Genomic DNA, 14,523 nt, shown 5'->3' with positions numbered 1-14,523 from the left:
ACTCTCCTTTTTTCAGACAGTCACTTGTGCTCACTGATATTTGCCCTTTCGGAGGCCCTGTTTTTGACTTTCCTTTAAAAACTGTTACCTCTTGGTTTCTATGAGTCTGTCTCTCACACAAGGAGAGTAAGGCTTGGCTTCTCAGAGCAGTGCTTGGCAAGCACAGAGGCAGGAAACGCAGAAGGGAATGAGTCTGTCAGACTCATTTTCTTCTAGTTCAAATGTTTATTTCAGATTCGGGAGGAAGTGGAGTGGTTCCTTTCCATTTCCTCGTCTCTGGAACCTGCGAGTCGTATAAGGCTTAGAGAATCTTGCTCTATCACACTCACAGGTTCATGGACAGAAAAAGAGCCTCTTTTCAGAAAACCCTGGTTTGAACAGAACAGAATTCACAGCTCTCTGTGCCCTCCCAGAAGCATCTCTTAATGGGTTTTGACTGGAGCCTTGAGCAGGACAACTGACAGAAACGTGGAGGACAAGGCTGGTGGGCTCAGGAACATCCTATTCCAGCTCGCAAGAAGTAAGGACCATGTCCCAGCTGTCATTAGTCCCCAACCCTACCACGTGGCACACCTGAGGCCAGTGGCTGACAGGTCTTACATAATTTGTGAATGCCGCAGTGAGATCTGTCCCAAGCCCACTTTCTAGGTTCCTGAGACTTACTGTGCCTGACAACAGGATGGAGTTTCAGCAGCAAAACTTAAAATATACCTGTTTTAGTAATGAGCTGATTTCAACTTTGAAACATGCCGACTTTCCCAATCTACACCATGATCTTTCTTTCTTTCCCTCTTTCTTTCTTTCTTTCTTTCTTTTCTTAATGGAAACCTATTTATCTCACTGCACTCACCAGCTTAGCTCTGCAACTTGCTTTATTGTCTATGCAGTTGACACAGGTCATTTTTAATGCCAAATGGAGACCATCAGAAACCAAATTAGCAAATCTTGTGGTGAGTTTACTACTAAACTTTAACAGATGTTCCTGACTCTAACTGTAGGCATCAGGACTGAAGCATAATTTTAGGTACAAATTATTTACTGGGAATATTTATAGACAGAAAACGTCTTCAGTAAAGGAGACCCCAAGACATTTAATACAGATGATCCTGTAGTTTAACAATTGATAAAGAAGTCAAACGCTGCAAATGCATTAATTATGGTTTGTTTAGGAAAGTTTCCAGGGCAGAGTCCTTGATCTAATCACACTGGTTTTGTCAAAGAGTTTTAAAAGATAAAAATCTGACTCATTATCTCTACTCACAGTGTAGTTGTTTTTTTTTTTGAGCTGCATTACTGTTCAGTAGCCACTAATCATGTTCACTAATATCTATGTGTGCAAGATACTTACCCTTAAGTAGAACTATTACTGTTACTGTTACACTTACACATATATTTACCTATACACGTCCAATAGTATGAACTAGTTTTTATATTAAATCTGTCATGTTATGGATGAACTCCTGAAATGAATTAGCCCTTCTATGTGTTGGGATTCCTTCCTAAGATCCATTTATTATGATACATGTGAGCTAACAGTACATTGAAGACATATTACATTAGATACAATCACAATATTCACTTTAGAAAACAAAAATAGTCAAAATGTAAATTGCATCACCATCTAATTTTTTTAAATTGTCTCTACTGGTCATTAATTAAACAAGGCATACTCATGACAAATACAGTAAAGTAACGAGTCTTTTTAACCAAGAAAAACCAGGGTGGAGGGAGAAAGAAGAAAAGGAAAGATAAGGTAACATTGTAAAGGTCATAATGAGACAAGCACTTCTACTTGAAGATATTTTCACTACCCTATAAGCATCTATGCCAAGTCATGTACTTTTCACACACAAAATTATATTGTATCAAATTTAAATTTGTTACAACTGCCATGCACACTAGACCAGTGATAACGAAAATGTAACTCAATATCTGATCTAGTGAAACAGCCACCAACATTAGCTCCCAGCCACATGAAGACAACCTCCAATGCCATTACTGGTGTCAGCTAAACCTCAGCCAGTTTGTCTTCTCCAGCCATTTTAAAATAAACATGTAACTATCTCAATTAGGAGATCTTGAAGAAAGCCTCATGATGGGGTGATTTTGTCACTCATTCTGAGTGCCCTGCATTTGCTGTACTTAAAATAGACACTTGTGCCAATGTCCTTTCTATTACCCGAAGCGGGGAAGAAAAATCACATACACACCAGTCTTTTTTCTTTCAGCTCACAGAGAAGCAACTTGATCCAACCAGTGTTGAAACCTGAGTAGGTCACTGTACACCATGATAAAACTCCCTAATCCCTGAGCCAAATCTCCCTGAGGGGGGCCTCCTCCTGACCCTACACTTCCCAGGCTGACTTTTCCATTCGCTCTCTCCTCTTTCCCCCTTTCATTTCCCCTACCTTCAAGCCTTGATATGTGATCCTCGGTGGGGGCTCAGGTTTCCGTTTTTACAGCTTAGGCCGTGCTAGCTGTATACATTCCTTTCTTTCTGCCGGGCAGTGATTACTTACCAGGGTTTAGTTTACACTGGTCCAGATGAAAGCCGTTCAGATGAAGGCAAACACAGCCAGGCAGCTCCAGCGGCACCGATATGAAGCTGCACAAGGCCACATTGTGTTCTCGGTGACATTTTGTTGCACATATTTTTGTACAGGGCAACCAACTTGTTATGTTACTCTACACTTTAGGTTTGGGGACAAGGAGTAGTAATAATACCATGAGGTTTGAGGAGGGTTATACTGATGTGGTTATTAACATTAAAAACAGAAAAATATTAATGAGTTCAAAATAACCTTTCCACCATTTGACTTTGAGAAAGCACTTTTCAAATGAGGACTTTGGGTGCCATTATATTAGAGGAATACCTACAAAACAATTCCAGTAGAAATGGGAATCCATGCATACTGGCATTGTGTGCGTGGACATGACTGGAGGTTTCTGCCGGGGTCTCTCACACACTGGTCTAAACCAGATAGAAAATACCAATCCTACAGGCAACTGAGTTATTTGCTGTGTAAAACTTCTTATTTAATGCCACTCTACACAGAAATGATGAGGACTAAAACTTCAAATAGTAGGTGGTGATTTGGAAGAAAAATAACATTTTAAGAAGAGGAAATTCTGTGCACGAAGGTTAATTCCATACTTAGTCCTGCAGCATTGACTAAAAATTGTGTAATTTTTCCCCTTCACACAATGTTGTTTTTGTTTCTTCCTCACCAGTTCAGACAAACATCTGTTATACTGTAGAAGGACAACTATCTCCCAAACCACGGAGTGCGCCCGCAGCCAAAGTCAACAACGCCAGCCCCAAGCATTGAGCACAGTCAGCCTTTATATCCAGCCAGGATAACATTTCACATGTTTTGATTAAAATTAGCTAATTTGTAATTCTAGAACCTATGAAACTTAAAAGCTGCCATCCATATAGATCACATTAGGTAGTGTTTTAAAGGGCCAGTGCACACTGTGATTTCCTAGTGACTCACTTCTCTCCTGTTCCTGCACCCCCAATTTAAAATGAAATGGAAAAGTAATCTGGAAATGCAGGACAGAAGAGAAGTGTAAGTGAGGAAGAATGGTTATTGTAGACTGTTTGAATTCCAGCCCTCATCAGAAGACAACAGCTCCTACTGGTCTTTTAAAAAACTATCATTTAAATCAATGGTGGTTTCCATCACAAGGAATGGCACTGGTTTCCAGAGCAAATCTTCCTTAACTCCCCTTGGACTGATGCTGCACCCCATGCTTTCAGGCACTAAGTTCATCACCCAGAAATAACAGCTCAAATTCCGAAATTGAGATTGCTACAGACATTTTCTGGAGGAAAGGAAAGCTATAAGCATATGCACCTAGATACTCATACAGCTTGTATTATCCGTGCGCCCCTTCCTAAACACGGGCTTCACAGGAGGCACTCTCACAGATTGTGCTTGTTCTAATCAAGAAAGCGTCAAAGCGCGATAAATTTTACTTAGTCGCATGCCATTTTCATCCAGTCTGCCTTTTAAATACAAAGTTCACCAACATGACTAAGTCAGTTGGCAGTGTTAAGGATTCTATCTTGCAGAAGATAGGGAACACCAAGCCGGCTGCAGAATGAAAGCTAAAGTCCCCCTGAAAACTGCTACTTGTTTGTAATTCACAAAAAGAAAAAAAATTAATATATATATATATAATTTTTTTTCTTTAATCAACATCGATTCGTCATATCAACACAGAATAAAACCCTCGCCGGGCAAAAGCTTCAACTTCATGGAAAATAAGTGTGTGTGTCGGGGGTGGGGGGGGGTGGGGGTTGGCCGGAGCTGAGCGGTGCTCTGGTGCAATCGCTCCAAAGCGAACAGCTGGAGCGCCAGGCTGCTGCGCTCGCCACCTCTGGCGCACCGCTGGCCTGGCGGGGAGCCCGACCTCGCCGACAGGACTCCGGGCTGGCCTTTCCGAACAATGGGCCGGCGCTCGGGAAGGCCGCCCCCCAGACAGCTATCTTTCGGCGGGGCTTGCCCGGGTCTGATAAACTGGGAAGTGGAGCATGCAAAGACGAGCAAGAGGCGGAGGCAGCCGAGCGAGAGGAGCGGACAGGGGCGGGCGAGGTAAGCCGGCCGTCAAAACGGTACCCAGACTCACGCGGCTGGGGCCGCACTCGCCGGGGCACTGACAGCCTCTCTACACCGTCGCAGCTGGCTACTTGAGGGGAAGCGGGATCGAGGCGCTGGGAGACGGACTGGAGGCAAGGGTGGAATCGAGCGCTCCCGGGGTTCCTCGGCCCGGCAGCGCCTCAACTTTGGAGGGATCCGAGGAACGGTTCCCGAAGAAAGGGAAGAAACTACACACGGCCGACTAGGAAAGCCTCTTCACCACGTCCACCCGCCACTTGGGCCCCCGGTCCCCTCCCTCTGAAACGCGCCTGTGCCAATCTGGGGTTTATAAGGTTAAATAGTATGTGGTTTCCTGGCCGCCCCCCCACCCCCATCAAATCGGAGGCAGGCAAATCTCGGGGATGCAGCCCGCGAGTTGGCCTCGGTTTTGCACCTGGAGGAAGAGCTGAGGCGTTCTGGGCGTCCTACAGAAACTGACAAGCGCTCCCCGTACCCCCCAAATCCGTACAACGGCCCAAAGGGAGCGGGCGGAAGAAAGAGCTCAGTCTCTCCAGCCCCGAAGTCCAAAAATACCTTCATTTCCTCATTGATCTCCCTTTTCACTGGGTGAGCCGGTTTCCTGCTCCTTTTATTTTCCGGAGGTCTCCCTTCTTTCTCCATTTCTGCCATGTTTTTGTGTCTGGTTTCTGTGGAGATGAAATGGCTGCTGCCGCCGCCGGCGGTGGTGGTGGTGGTGGTGTCGGTGGTGGTGGTGGAGGTGGTGCTGATGGTGGCAATGCTGGCGGAGGTAGCGGTGCTGGCGGGGCTGGGGCTGGGGCTGGGAGGGGGGAGGGCAGGCGGGCGCCGGAGAAGCGGGGTCTCTTCTAGCGGCGGAGAACGTCAGTGGCTGTCACAGGGAAAGGTAGCTCGAGGAGTCTCAGGGATGCCGCCGCCGCCGCCGCTCCTGCTCCCGCTGCCGCTGCCGCCGCCGCCGCCAACGCCGCCGCCGCCGCCGCTGCCCCTGCCGCCGCCGCTGCTTCTGCCGCTCCCGCCGCCGCCGCCGCCGCCGGGCTGCATCCTCGGTGCCCCGTGGAGTCGTCAGCCATCTTCCGTCGCTCTGTCCGTCTGCATGGGCGAGGGGAACGAGGGCCGGGCGCGGAGAGAGCTGCTCTGGGCGTGCGTGCGTGGATGTGTGTGTGTGCGCCCGGGAGAGCGCGCCAGCACCGGCGCCCAGCGCCTCCCGCGAGCCGAGCCGGGGGCGGGCCGGGGGCCGGCGCGGGGAGGAGGGGGCCGGAGGGAGGGGGAAAGGTGGAGCGGGGGGGGCTGGGACGGCCCCCAGCTCCGGAGCGGGCGTGGCTTCCACCGTCACTGAATACGCGGATGCTGCGCGGCCCCGGGGGCTGCTCGCGGCCGCTTGCTCATCCGCGGCGGGCACCGGCGGGACGCGGCGCCCCTCGCGGCCGCCACCTCGGCATGACGGCCCCTGGGGCCGCCCCGACCCCAGCTGTTCTCCTTAGCTCCGTGATGTGGGCTCGCGTGGGTTTGGAGTTGGCTTTTGAGCCGGTCCTAGAAGCTGCCGAGGGGGGGGGGAAATGAATGGGGGTGAAAGGAGGAGGTTGGGCGGTGGGAGGGCACGGGGATTCGAGGTCGAGTTGCAAGAGGGCCGCTTTCTTTACCCCCGGGGAAGGCAGACTGAGCTCGCCGCCTCCGGATTCCAGCGCCAGGGTCTCGGGAGAAAGGAGACCACAGCCCTGACCTCCCCCACAGCTGCCAGGATAGTATCCCCCCCGTCCGGGGGCCACCTCTGGGCGTGTGGAGGCGGGAGGCCCCTTGGAGAGGTCCGTGCGCCCAGCTCCGCCGGTCCCCAACCGGGTGCGAGCTACGACTGCGTTTGCAAGACAGCTTTTGCCTCTCAATGAACCACTTAGAAGTAGGACATCTCGGACCTCAGCCCCCTGTTCTTTCTTTCCCCTCCAGTTCTCTCTCTCTCTCTCTCTCTCTCTCTCTCTCTCACACACACACACACACACACACACACACACACACACACACTGGTGTCTCACTACAAAGTAACAGTTTTACCCTGTGACCCCGTGCGCACCCTTGTCCCAGTGCCCTGGGTTTAACCTCAGGGCATTGGGTGCTGCTGGGAGCGCGGGGTCCCGTTTATAAGGTTTCGTCCTCCGGGAGTCAGCTGCGTTCGCCCCGCCTGGCAGGACCCTCCCTCCACCGCCGGTGGACACTCTTCCCCACGACTTCCCTGCGCGCGGCTGTTCTCCCCCATTCGTGCTCTCTCCCCCTGCGCTCGCACGCCTTCGCTTTGGCCCACTAGGTCCGTGCCTGGGGCCAAGCTCGGGTTGCGTTTGTGGCTCTCTGGGCTGAGGCATTGGCGTGAGAGGTTTGATGAGGCTTCCGTGAGACACGCAGCCCCGAATGCTGGTACACGCTGCGGGTGACACATTGACGTTCGCTGCTTGGCTTTCCCGCGCCACTACACTTCGTAATTACCTGACACAATGCGATATGGGGGTGTCCATTGTTCCACTGCTTGTTATTGTGGAGTGTTCATTATAACCGTGGTGGAACTTAAAATTACACAATTTTTTTAAGTACTTAAAGATTGAATGAATCGGCTTGGGGAATATGAGTCAGCTTTCCATTAAAATCTGTTTGGCCTGTCAAACAAGGCTCATTCTGGGTATCACATTGCCTAATTTGCATTTTAGCATTGTTTTGTTTCTTAAACGTCAAGTTGGAGATATTTGGGAGTGTACTCGGGAGGGCTGAGCACCTCTACGGTGGCTGTTTTGCATTTTAGCATTATTTTGTTTCGTAAATGCCAAATTACAAATACTTGGGAGCATATCCAAGAAAGCTGAGCACCTCCTCTCGCCTCTTCTCTTCCCTGTGTGGAGGGAAGGAAGGGAAACCGCACCCCTCTCTGCGTGGCTCGCTGGATCCCGAGCGAGCCAGGTCGCCAGAGCGAGAGAAGCCGAATCAGACTGTGCTCCTGCAAGGGGTCCAAGCAAAACATTTGCCCGGGAAAAAAAGTTTAAGATCCTGGGGCGGTTACCTGGGGCAGAAAAAGTCGAGAGAGGAGGATTACTGAGTTTTTATGGAGCGCCCTGCCGTCCAGGGATCCCCTATTCAAGATTTTTCTAGCAGCCTCTGGGAGTGTACCCAGGGATGCACAGGTGTGAGCCCAAGTCCTCTGGCGAAGTTGAAGCCGGGAGTAGCCCACAAGAAACCTACAACGACCCTGGCAGCAAGGGTGAGGAGAGGAGCCCAGAACTGTACTAGCCGTACCCACACCCCCCCCACGCCCCTCCCCCCCCCCCGCCCTGCCCCGTTTTCCTAGAACAATAACACAACATTCCTGAACGTGTGAAAGTGAGTGTTTTTCCGCAGTGAGGAATAGCATCCTGATGCTGTTGCCAGTAGGGAGAGATGAAGAGGGAATCTTTATGGTTTTTCAACCTGAATTTCGTCCAAAACATCTGGTAAATAATATGTGGGTTGGAGGTAGTTTGTTTTCTCTGTTTTGTCTTCTTGGTCTTTAATGAGAAGTAGTGAGAAACTTTTTTTTTTTTTTTTTTACTTTCGAATATTCTAAAAGTGTGGAAACATATGTCATAAAGTATGCACAAAGGGAAGCTTTTTGTCTTCTGGAAACATATTTAAGTCCTCTCTGTTTCCTTCAGTGCCAAAAGCATTACAATTGATTCACTGTTGTTCACTTGATATCAAATAACAAGTTATATGCCCCAAGTCCTAAGATACAGTTTCACAAGTTAAGAATAAAAAGAAAAGGTGAATTGCAGCCCAGAGTTATATGTAGTGGTAGCTATACTTCCTTTAAAGAAATCTCTTCCTCTGAAATGGCTCATTTAATAAAAATGATGATATTAATCAGCTACCTGTTCTTTCACAGGCACATGTCTTCCAGCAAATGGAGGTGGCAATGTTGTGTTAGAATCCACGATGCCTATCTTCAGTGACAGAATGAAACCTCTGATAGTGTATGTGAGGAAACTTTGAGTTCAGAACGAACTTCAGAACTAATGACTGTTACACCTTATTAATGACCAGTTTTAGGTTTCTTCAAATGTACTATAGATGAAGACAATCGTAACAAGAGTTGCTGCTTTATGAATTTGGACATATCATGAGTCTCATAATGTTCCCTAGATAACTTTATACACTTTGTTAGAGTATAACCCTGTGTAGGAAGAACAATGGCCTACATCTTGAAAGAGCCACTCATTTGCTACTATGATCCTGGACATAGAAAAAGTCTTCAATATTCCCCTTACTGTACCCCTGCCAGTCACCGAATTGAGTATGGGACTGACCTTTCATACATTCCTGGGATATATTTTTATGACTTTTACTCTTCAAGGCTTCTTTGATATTCATTCTAACCAGATTCACCTAGGAAAACACATCAGAGAGAAGATGAAGGACCTAGGATGGTGTGCCTTGGGCCCTCAGCTTCTAGATCTGCTTCTTTGTTATCTCTAAGAACTCCCAACTCACACGCCCAGTCCTCATGCCTGGTAATGAATTAATAAATATTTGCTGATTGATTTGTATGGCATAACAACAAACTTACAAAGACACTTTCCTGTATATTGTTTGAAATTAATGCTCACCTCGAACAAATTCTGTGGTCTAACCAAATATGGGGACTAAAACATGTGGAGTAATTACTATGCTAAACACATTGTAAGAATTATATCACTGAATATTTACAAAATCTTATGAGGCAGCTTCTACTATTGTTTTTTTATTTCGCTTTTTGTGGGTTTTTTCCCTTTTCAATGTTTTATTTAAATTCTAGTCAGTTACCATACAGTGCAATATTAGTTTCAGGAGTAGAATTCAGTGATTCATCACTTATGTATAACACCCAGTGCTCATCATAACTGCCTTCCTCAATACCCATAACCTATCTAGCCCATCCCCCACCCACCTCCTCCATCAACCCTCAGTTTGTTCTCTATCTGTAAGAGTCTCTTATGGTTTGTTTCCCTCTCTCTTTGCCCCCCTCCCATATGTTCATCTGTTTTGTTTCTTAAATTCCACATATGAGTGAAATCATATGGTATTTACCTTTGTCTGACTTATATTGCTTAGCATAATGTACTCTACCTCCATCCGTGTTGCTGCAAATGGCAAGATATCATTCTTTTTTATGGCTCAGTAATATTTATACATACATATATGTGTGTGTGTGTGTGTGTGTGTGTGTGTGTGTGTGTATGTATGTATACCACATCTTCTTTATACATTCATCAGTCGATGGATATTTGGGCTCTCTCCATAGTTTGGCTATTGTTGATAATGCTGTTATAAACAGCAGGGTGCATGTATCCCTTCAAATCTGTATTTTTGTATCCTTTTGGTAAATAGCTAGTAGTACAATTGCTGGATCCTAGGGTAGTTCTATTTTTAACCTTTTGAAGAACCTCCATACTGTTTCTCAGAGTGGCTGCCCCAGTTTGCATTCCCAACAGTGCATGAGGGTTCCCCTTTCTCTGCATCCTTGCCAATACCTGTTGTTTCTTGTGTTCTTAATTTTAGTCATTCTGACAGGTGTGAGGTGGTATCTCATTGTGGTTTTGATTTGCATTTCCCTGATGATGAGTGATGCTGAGCATATTTTCATGAGTCTGTTGGCCATCTGGATGTCTTCTTTGGAAAAGTGTCTATTCATGTCTTCCGCCCACTTGTTAATTGGATTATTTGTTTTTGGGGTGTTGAGTTTGATAAGTTCTTCATAGGTGTTGGATACTAATCCTTTATCAGATATGTCATTTGTAAATATCTTCTCCCATTCCGTAGGTGATGCAGCTTCTACTGTTATCCCCATTTCACAAATGAGGAAAGTAAGGCTTGCACAAATTATTAAGTCACAAGCTAGTAAGTATTGGGATTTGAGTCCATAACTTCCTGTTGAACTCTAGATATGGAGTTCTTAACACCTGATTCATGATAACCTGATTTAATGAGTTCCTTTTAATAATCTATATTTTATCAAATCTAAGACCCTTGGTTTGTTTGTTTTTACATTTTAACACCTCTGAGATTGTGATATATCTTACAATGAATTCTTACAATTATAAATGACAGCTTCCCCACCCCACTCAATACTACATAAAATGGTAGCATATTCTCCAATCATTGGTGTATTTGGCTATGTCAGGTTATGCTGCGATTGGCAAAACAGAAAATCTCAGGACTTAAAGCAATGAACGTTTATGCTCCTTGTTCAGACAAAGTCTCCTGAAGATCTGTGTGACTCTCCAGAGCAACTGTCTTCCATGTGATGGCTTGGTGTTGCAGCTCCAGGCCAGCATGTCCACAGTCAGTACTCCAGGAGAAGATGGAGCCCTGGAGGATCTCTCACCAGCAATTAGATGCTCCAGCCTGGCAGTGACATATGTCACTTCTGCCCCGGTCCATTGGCTAGAATTAATCATATGATTCTGCCCAACTGCTAAGGAAGCTGGGAAATTTAAGTCCCCCAAAAGGAGAGGGTAACTGGATATAGGTGAGCATTTAACATTTATACCACAAAGGCATCTTCATTCAATGACATCTAGTCACTAGGGTAAATTAATGTAAATATCAGGGATCTTTTTTCTTCAAAACCAATGAGCAGCAATTGGCCTGCTGATATTCCATCTAAAGCATACTTTCAAAGTTCATGGTCATGTTTAATTTCAGAAGATGAAATTCAAAATCAATTTCAAATAGAACATCATGAAACAGCAGAACCATAATGCAAGTGCTTTAACCAGGTGTCTTACAGATGAGCTTCCAGAGCTTTGCAAACTCCTAAGATCATATACAGAACATTCAGTTCATTTTTTTTTCCTGGGCAATGGGCATATATGTGTCATTATGTTTTCACTTAAGATTCATAACTTATTTATTCAACAGATATTTATATATCCAGGCACTGTTCTGGGTGCTTGGAATCTAACCACAAACACAACAGACAAGTTCCCAAGTTTCAGAAAGCTTATAGACCAGAGAGGGGACAATAAATAGACAAACAAGCAGTAAAGAAGAGAATTTTAGATACAGAGAGATGACAAAGAACAATGTGATAAAGAGAAATTGGATTAAGGGGACTGCAAGAGTCAGAGGTCTGCTTTAGCTAAAATGATCATAAAAGATCTTTATGAAAAGAAATTTCACATGAAATGGGAAAGATGTGAAGGAATTGCCTAGGCAGAGATCCTGGAATCCTGGAGAAAAGTATTCTGGTCAGAATCTTATTTATTTATTTAAAAAAATTTTTTTAATGTTTTATTTATTTTTGAGAGAGACAGAGGAAGCATGTGAGCAGGGGAGGGTCAGAGAGAGAGGGAGGCACAGAATCTGAAGCAGGCTCCAGGCTCCGAGCTGTCAGCACAGAGCCTGACACGGGGCTCAAACTCACGAGCTGTGAGATCATGACCTGAGACGGAGTTGGACATTCAACCAACTAAGCCACCCAGGCACCCATATTCTGGTCAGAATTTTAAGAATTTGAAGAATGTATGCACTGAGCATGTTTGAGAGATGGAAAGGTATCTGGAGTGTAGAGAACAAGCAAGAAGAGCAGTAGGAGAAGCAGGGCCAGGTCATCTGGCCATCAGTAGCTCTGCCATTAAAGACCAGGTTAACATAGCTATGCACACCTTGGAGTGGGAATCCCCTTACTCCTTGCTGTTCCAAGAACATTCTTGTCCTCTTTGCCATGGTGTCAAAGTGAAGACCATGACCTTCTCAGAAGACTGGGGGCCTTCTTTCAGTCACAGGAATATAAGAAGCTCCTCAGCTATTAGCTTCAAACAGACTCAGTGTTCTTTGCAGGCAAATAAAAGGGCTTCATTCTTCAGTGAGACCTTGAGCAAGTCATTTTACCTTCATATTCATTTCCTCATATGTGAAATGAGAATACTAAGCTACATTTTGGAGTATTGTTATGACCACATATTATCTATTAAAGTGAACTAAAAATAAAACTGCACAAGTTTCTATGTACAAATGTGTATTGTCTGCTCTTCTGAAAATCATTATTGTTTTATGATAGCCTTAGGTTTATATATACAACTAATAGAAATATGTGACAATTTAAGAAAACCTGACACATGAGGAATAATCACCTATATAATAAGAGTGTTGGGGCACCTGGGTGGCTCAGTCAGTTGAGCATCGGACTTTGGCTTGGGTCTTGATTTCACGGTTTGTGGGTTCGAGCCCTGAGTTGGGCTCTGCTGACAGCTTAGAGACTGGAGCCTGCTTTGGATTCTATGTCTCCCTCTCTCTCTCTGCCCCTCCCCTGCTCATGCTCTCTCTCTCAAAATAAATAAATAAATTAAATTAAATAAAAAAATAAAAGTGTTGTTCATTTTCAATATGATGTATATACCAGGGTCCCTTTTAATAGTAATTTACTAGAATGTTATAATTTTAATTTATAAAAATGAGATTTTCATATCTGCTTTCAAGAACATTTCAACTGTACCAATTGAGGCAAGCATACTGATACCTATAAATTCAAGGAAAGAATAATATGAGTTATAATTTTTTTAATGTTTTATTTTGAGAGAGAGAAAGAGTGTAAGTGGGAGTGGAGCTGAGAGAAAGGGAGAGAGAAAACCCCAAGGAGGCTCTGCACGGTCGGTGCAGAGCCCGATGCAGGGCTCAATCTCACCAGCCACGAGATCATGGCTTGAGCCAAAATCAAGAATCAGACGCTTAACCAACTAAGCCACCCAGGCACCCCTGAGTTATAATTTTTTCATTCTTATCCATTGAAGCAGAGATCAAAGCCCAGTGTTTACTTACTTCAAGCATTTCTGTGCTCAAAAAAAAAAAAAAAAAAAAAAAAAAGCATTAAGCTCCACTATCAATGTGTATGTCTGCATATAAAAGCTTTATTTAAGCCAGTGGAAATAAAAGAAGGCCACCCAAATGAAAACAAAGACTGTTTATATAGGGCAAGAAAGTCAGTCATCATCATCTGCTTTTGGCAGAGACTCAAAGGCAGGTGTGTGAATGGGAGAGCTTTATAGCGAAAAAACAAAACAAAACAAAACAAATAGCTTCAGTTATATTCTGAATGGGGGGGGGGGTTGGCATGGAGAAATTAGACTCTAACTAGAAGATGGTCCAACTAAAAGCAGGACATCCTATGTGATTATTTTGGGGAGAGTATTTGGCTTTCTCTAGTTGGTCCTGAGTTGGAAGGGGGAGGTGTAGTAAGGAACTGGAAAGTTGGCAGTCATTGCCCAAGTCCTAACCATTCTGGGTTGTTTGTGGCACAGAAGGTGATTTGGCTTCTCTGGTTTGTTGCTTCTGAAGTAATGGGTCAGAGTTCTATTGTCATGTGGCTTGGCTATTGTACATTTGTATAGTCAGTCTCTCAAGCCATTAACTAGAAAATAATTTAAGCCTGGCAACTAAGAAGGAACTAGCTCAAGGTTTAAGGCAGCTTCCATTTGTGGTGAGATAATATTTTGATGTATTAAGAAGTGTTTTTTTTTTCTTCATACTCGCTAATTCCTTTCTATCCTTTCTATCAAGACCCAATGACCTGATGGATTTAGATTAAAAGTTTATGCCATAAAAAGCAGCTTTAGAAAAAAGTTGACAAGCCAAAGGAAGTTTTTCCAATCCAAAAAGAGATCACAGTTCTGTGTGGTTGGGATAAAGAAGGAACAAAGATGCTTAGATGACAGAAGGAGCCTCACTGTAGATTCCCAACCAGGTCCCAGCGCCCTGGTGAATGGCACAAACAACTGTAAGAGTCGCTCGGTTTGAGGAAATATGAAGGGCCCTTCAAGGTAGAGGCTGAAACAGCAGCAAGCCTTATAGAACAAACCAGCCCAACACAGAGCAGGCAGACACAGTGGGATAGGCACAGTGCTATGAAGGAGCC

The 14,523-nt window shown here is 45.1% G+C and overlaps 1 protein-coding gene across 1 annotated transcript in view; it reads right to left on the bottom strand.

Annotated features, from left to right (window-relative positions):
* The window catches only part of LOC102963925 (sine oculis binding protein homolog), a 163,003-nt gene extending 157,583 nt beyond the window's left edge, over nt 1-5,420 (bottom strand). Inside the window, exon 1 of the mRNA XM_042986909.1 lies at nt 5,181-5,420. Within this exon, the coding sequence (XP_042842843.1) occupies nt 5,181-5,276 (96 nt within the window). The 5' untranslated portion in view covers nt 5,277-5,420. The remainder of the gene's footprint in view (nt 1-5,180) is intronic.
* Between the last annotated feature and the right edge of the window lie 9,103 nt (nt 5,421-14,523).

The sequence above is a fragment of the Panthera tigris genome, chromosome B2 (genome assembly GCF_018350195.1).
Source record: "Panthera tigris isolate Pti1 chromosome B2, P.tigris_Pti1_mat1.1, whole genome shotgun sequence".
NCBI classification, from domain to species: Eukaryota; Metazoa; Chordata; class Mammalia; order Carnivora; family Felidae; genus Panthera; species Panthera tigris.
The sequence above is the reverse complement of the archived record's forward strand: the minus strand, read 5'-3'. Positions and strand labels throughout refer to the sequence as shown.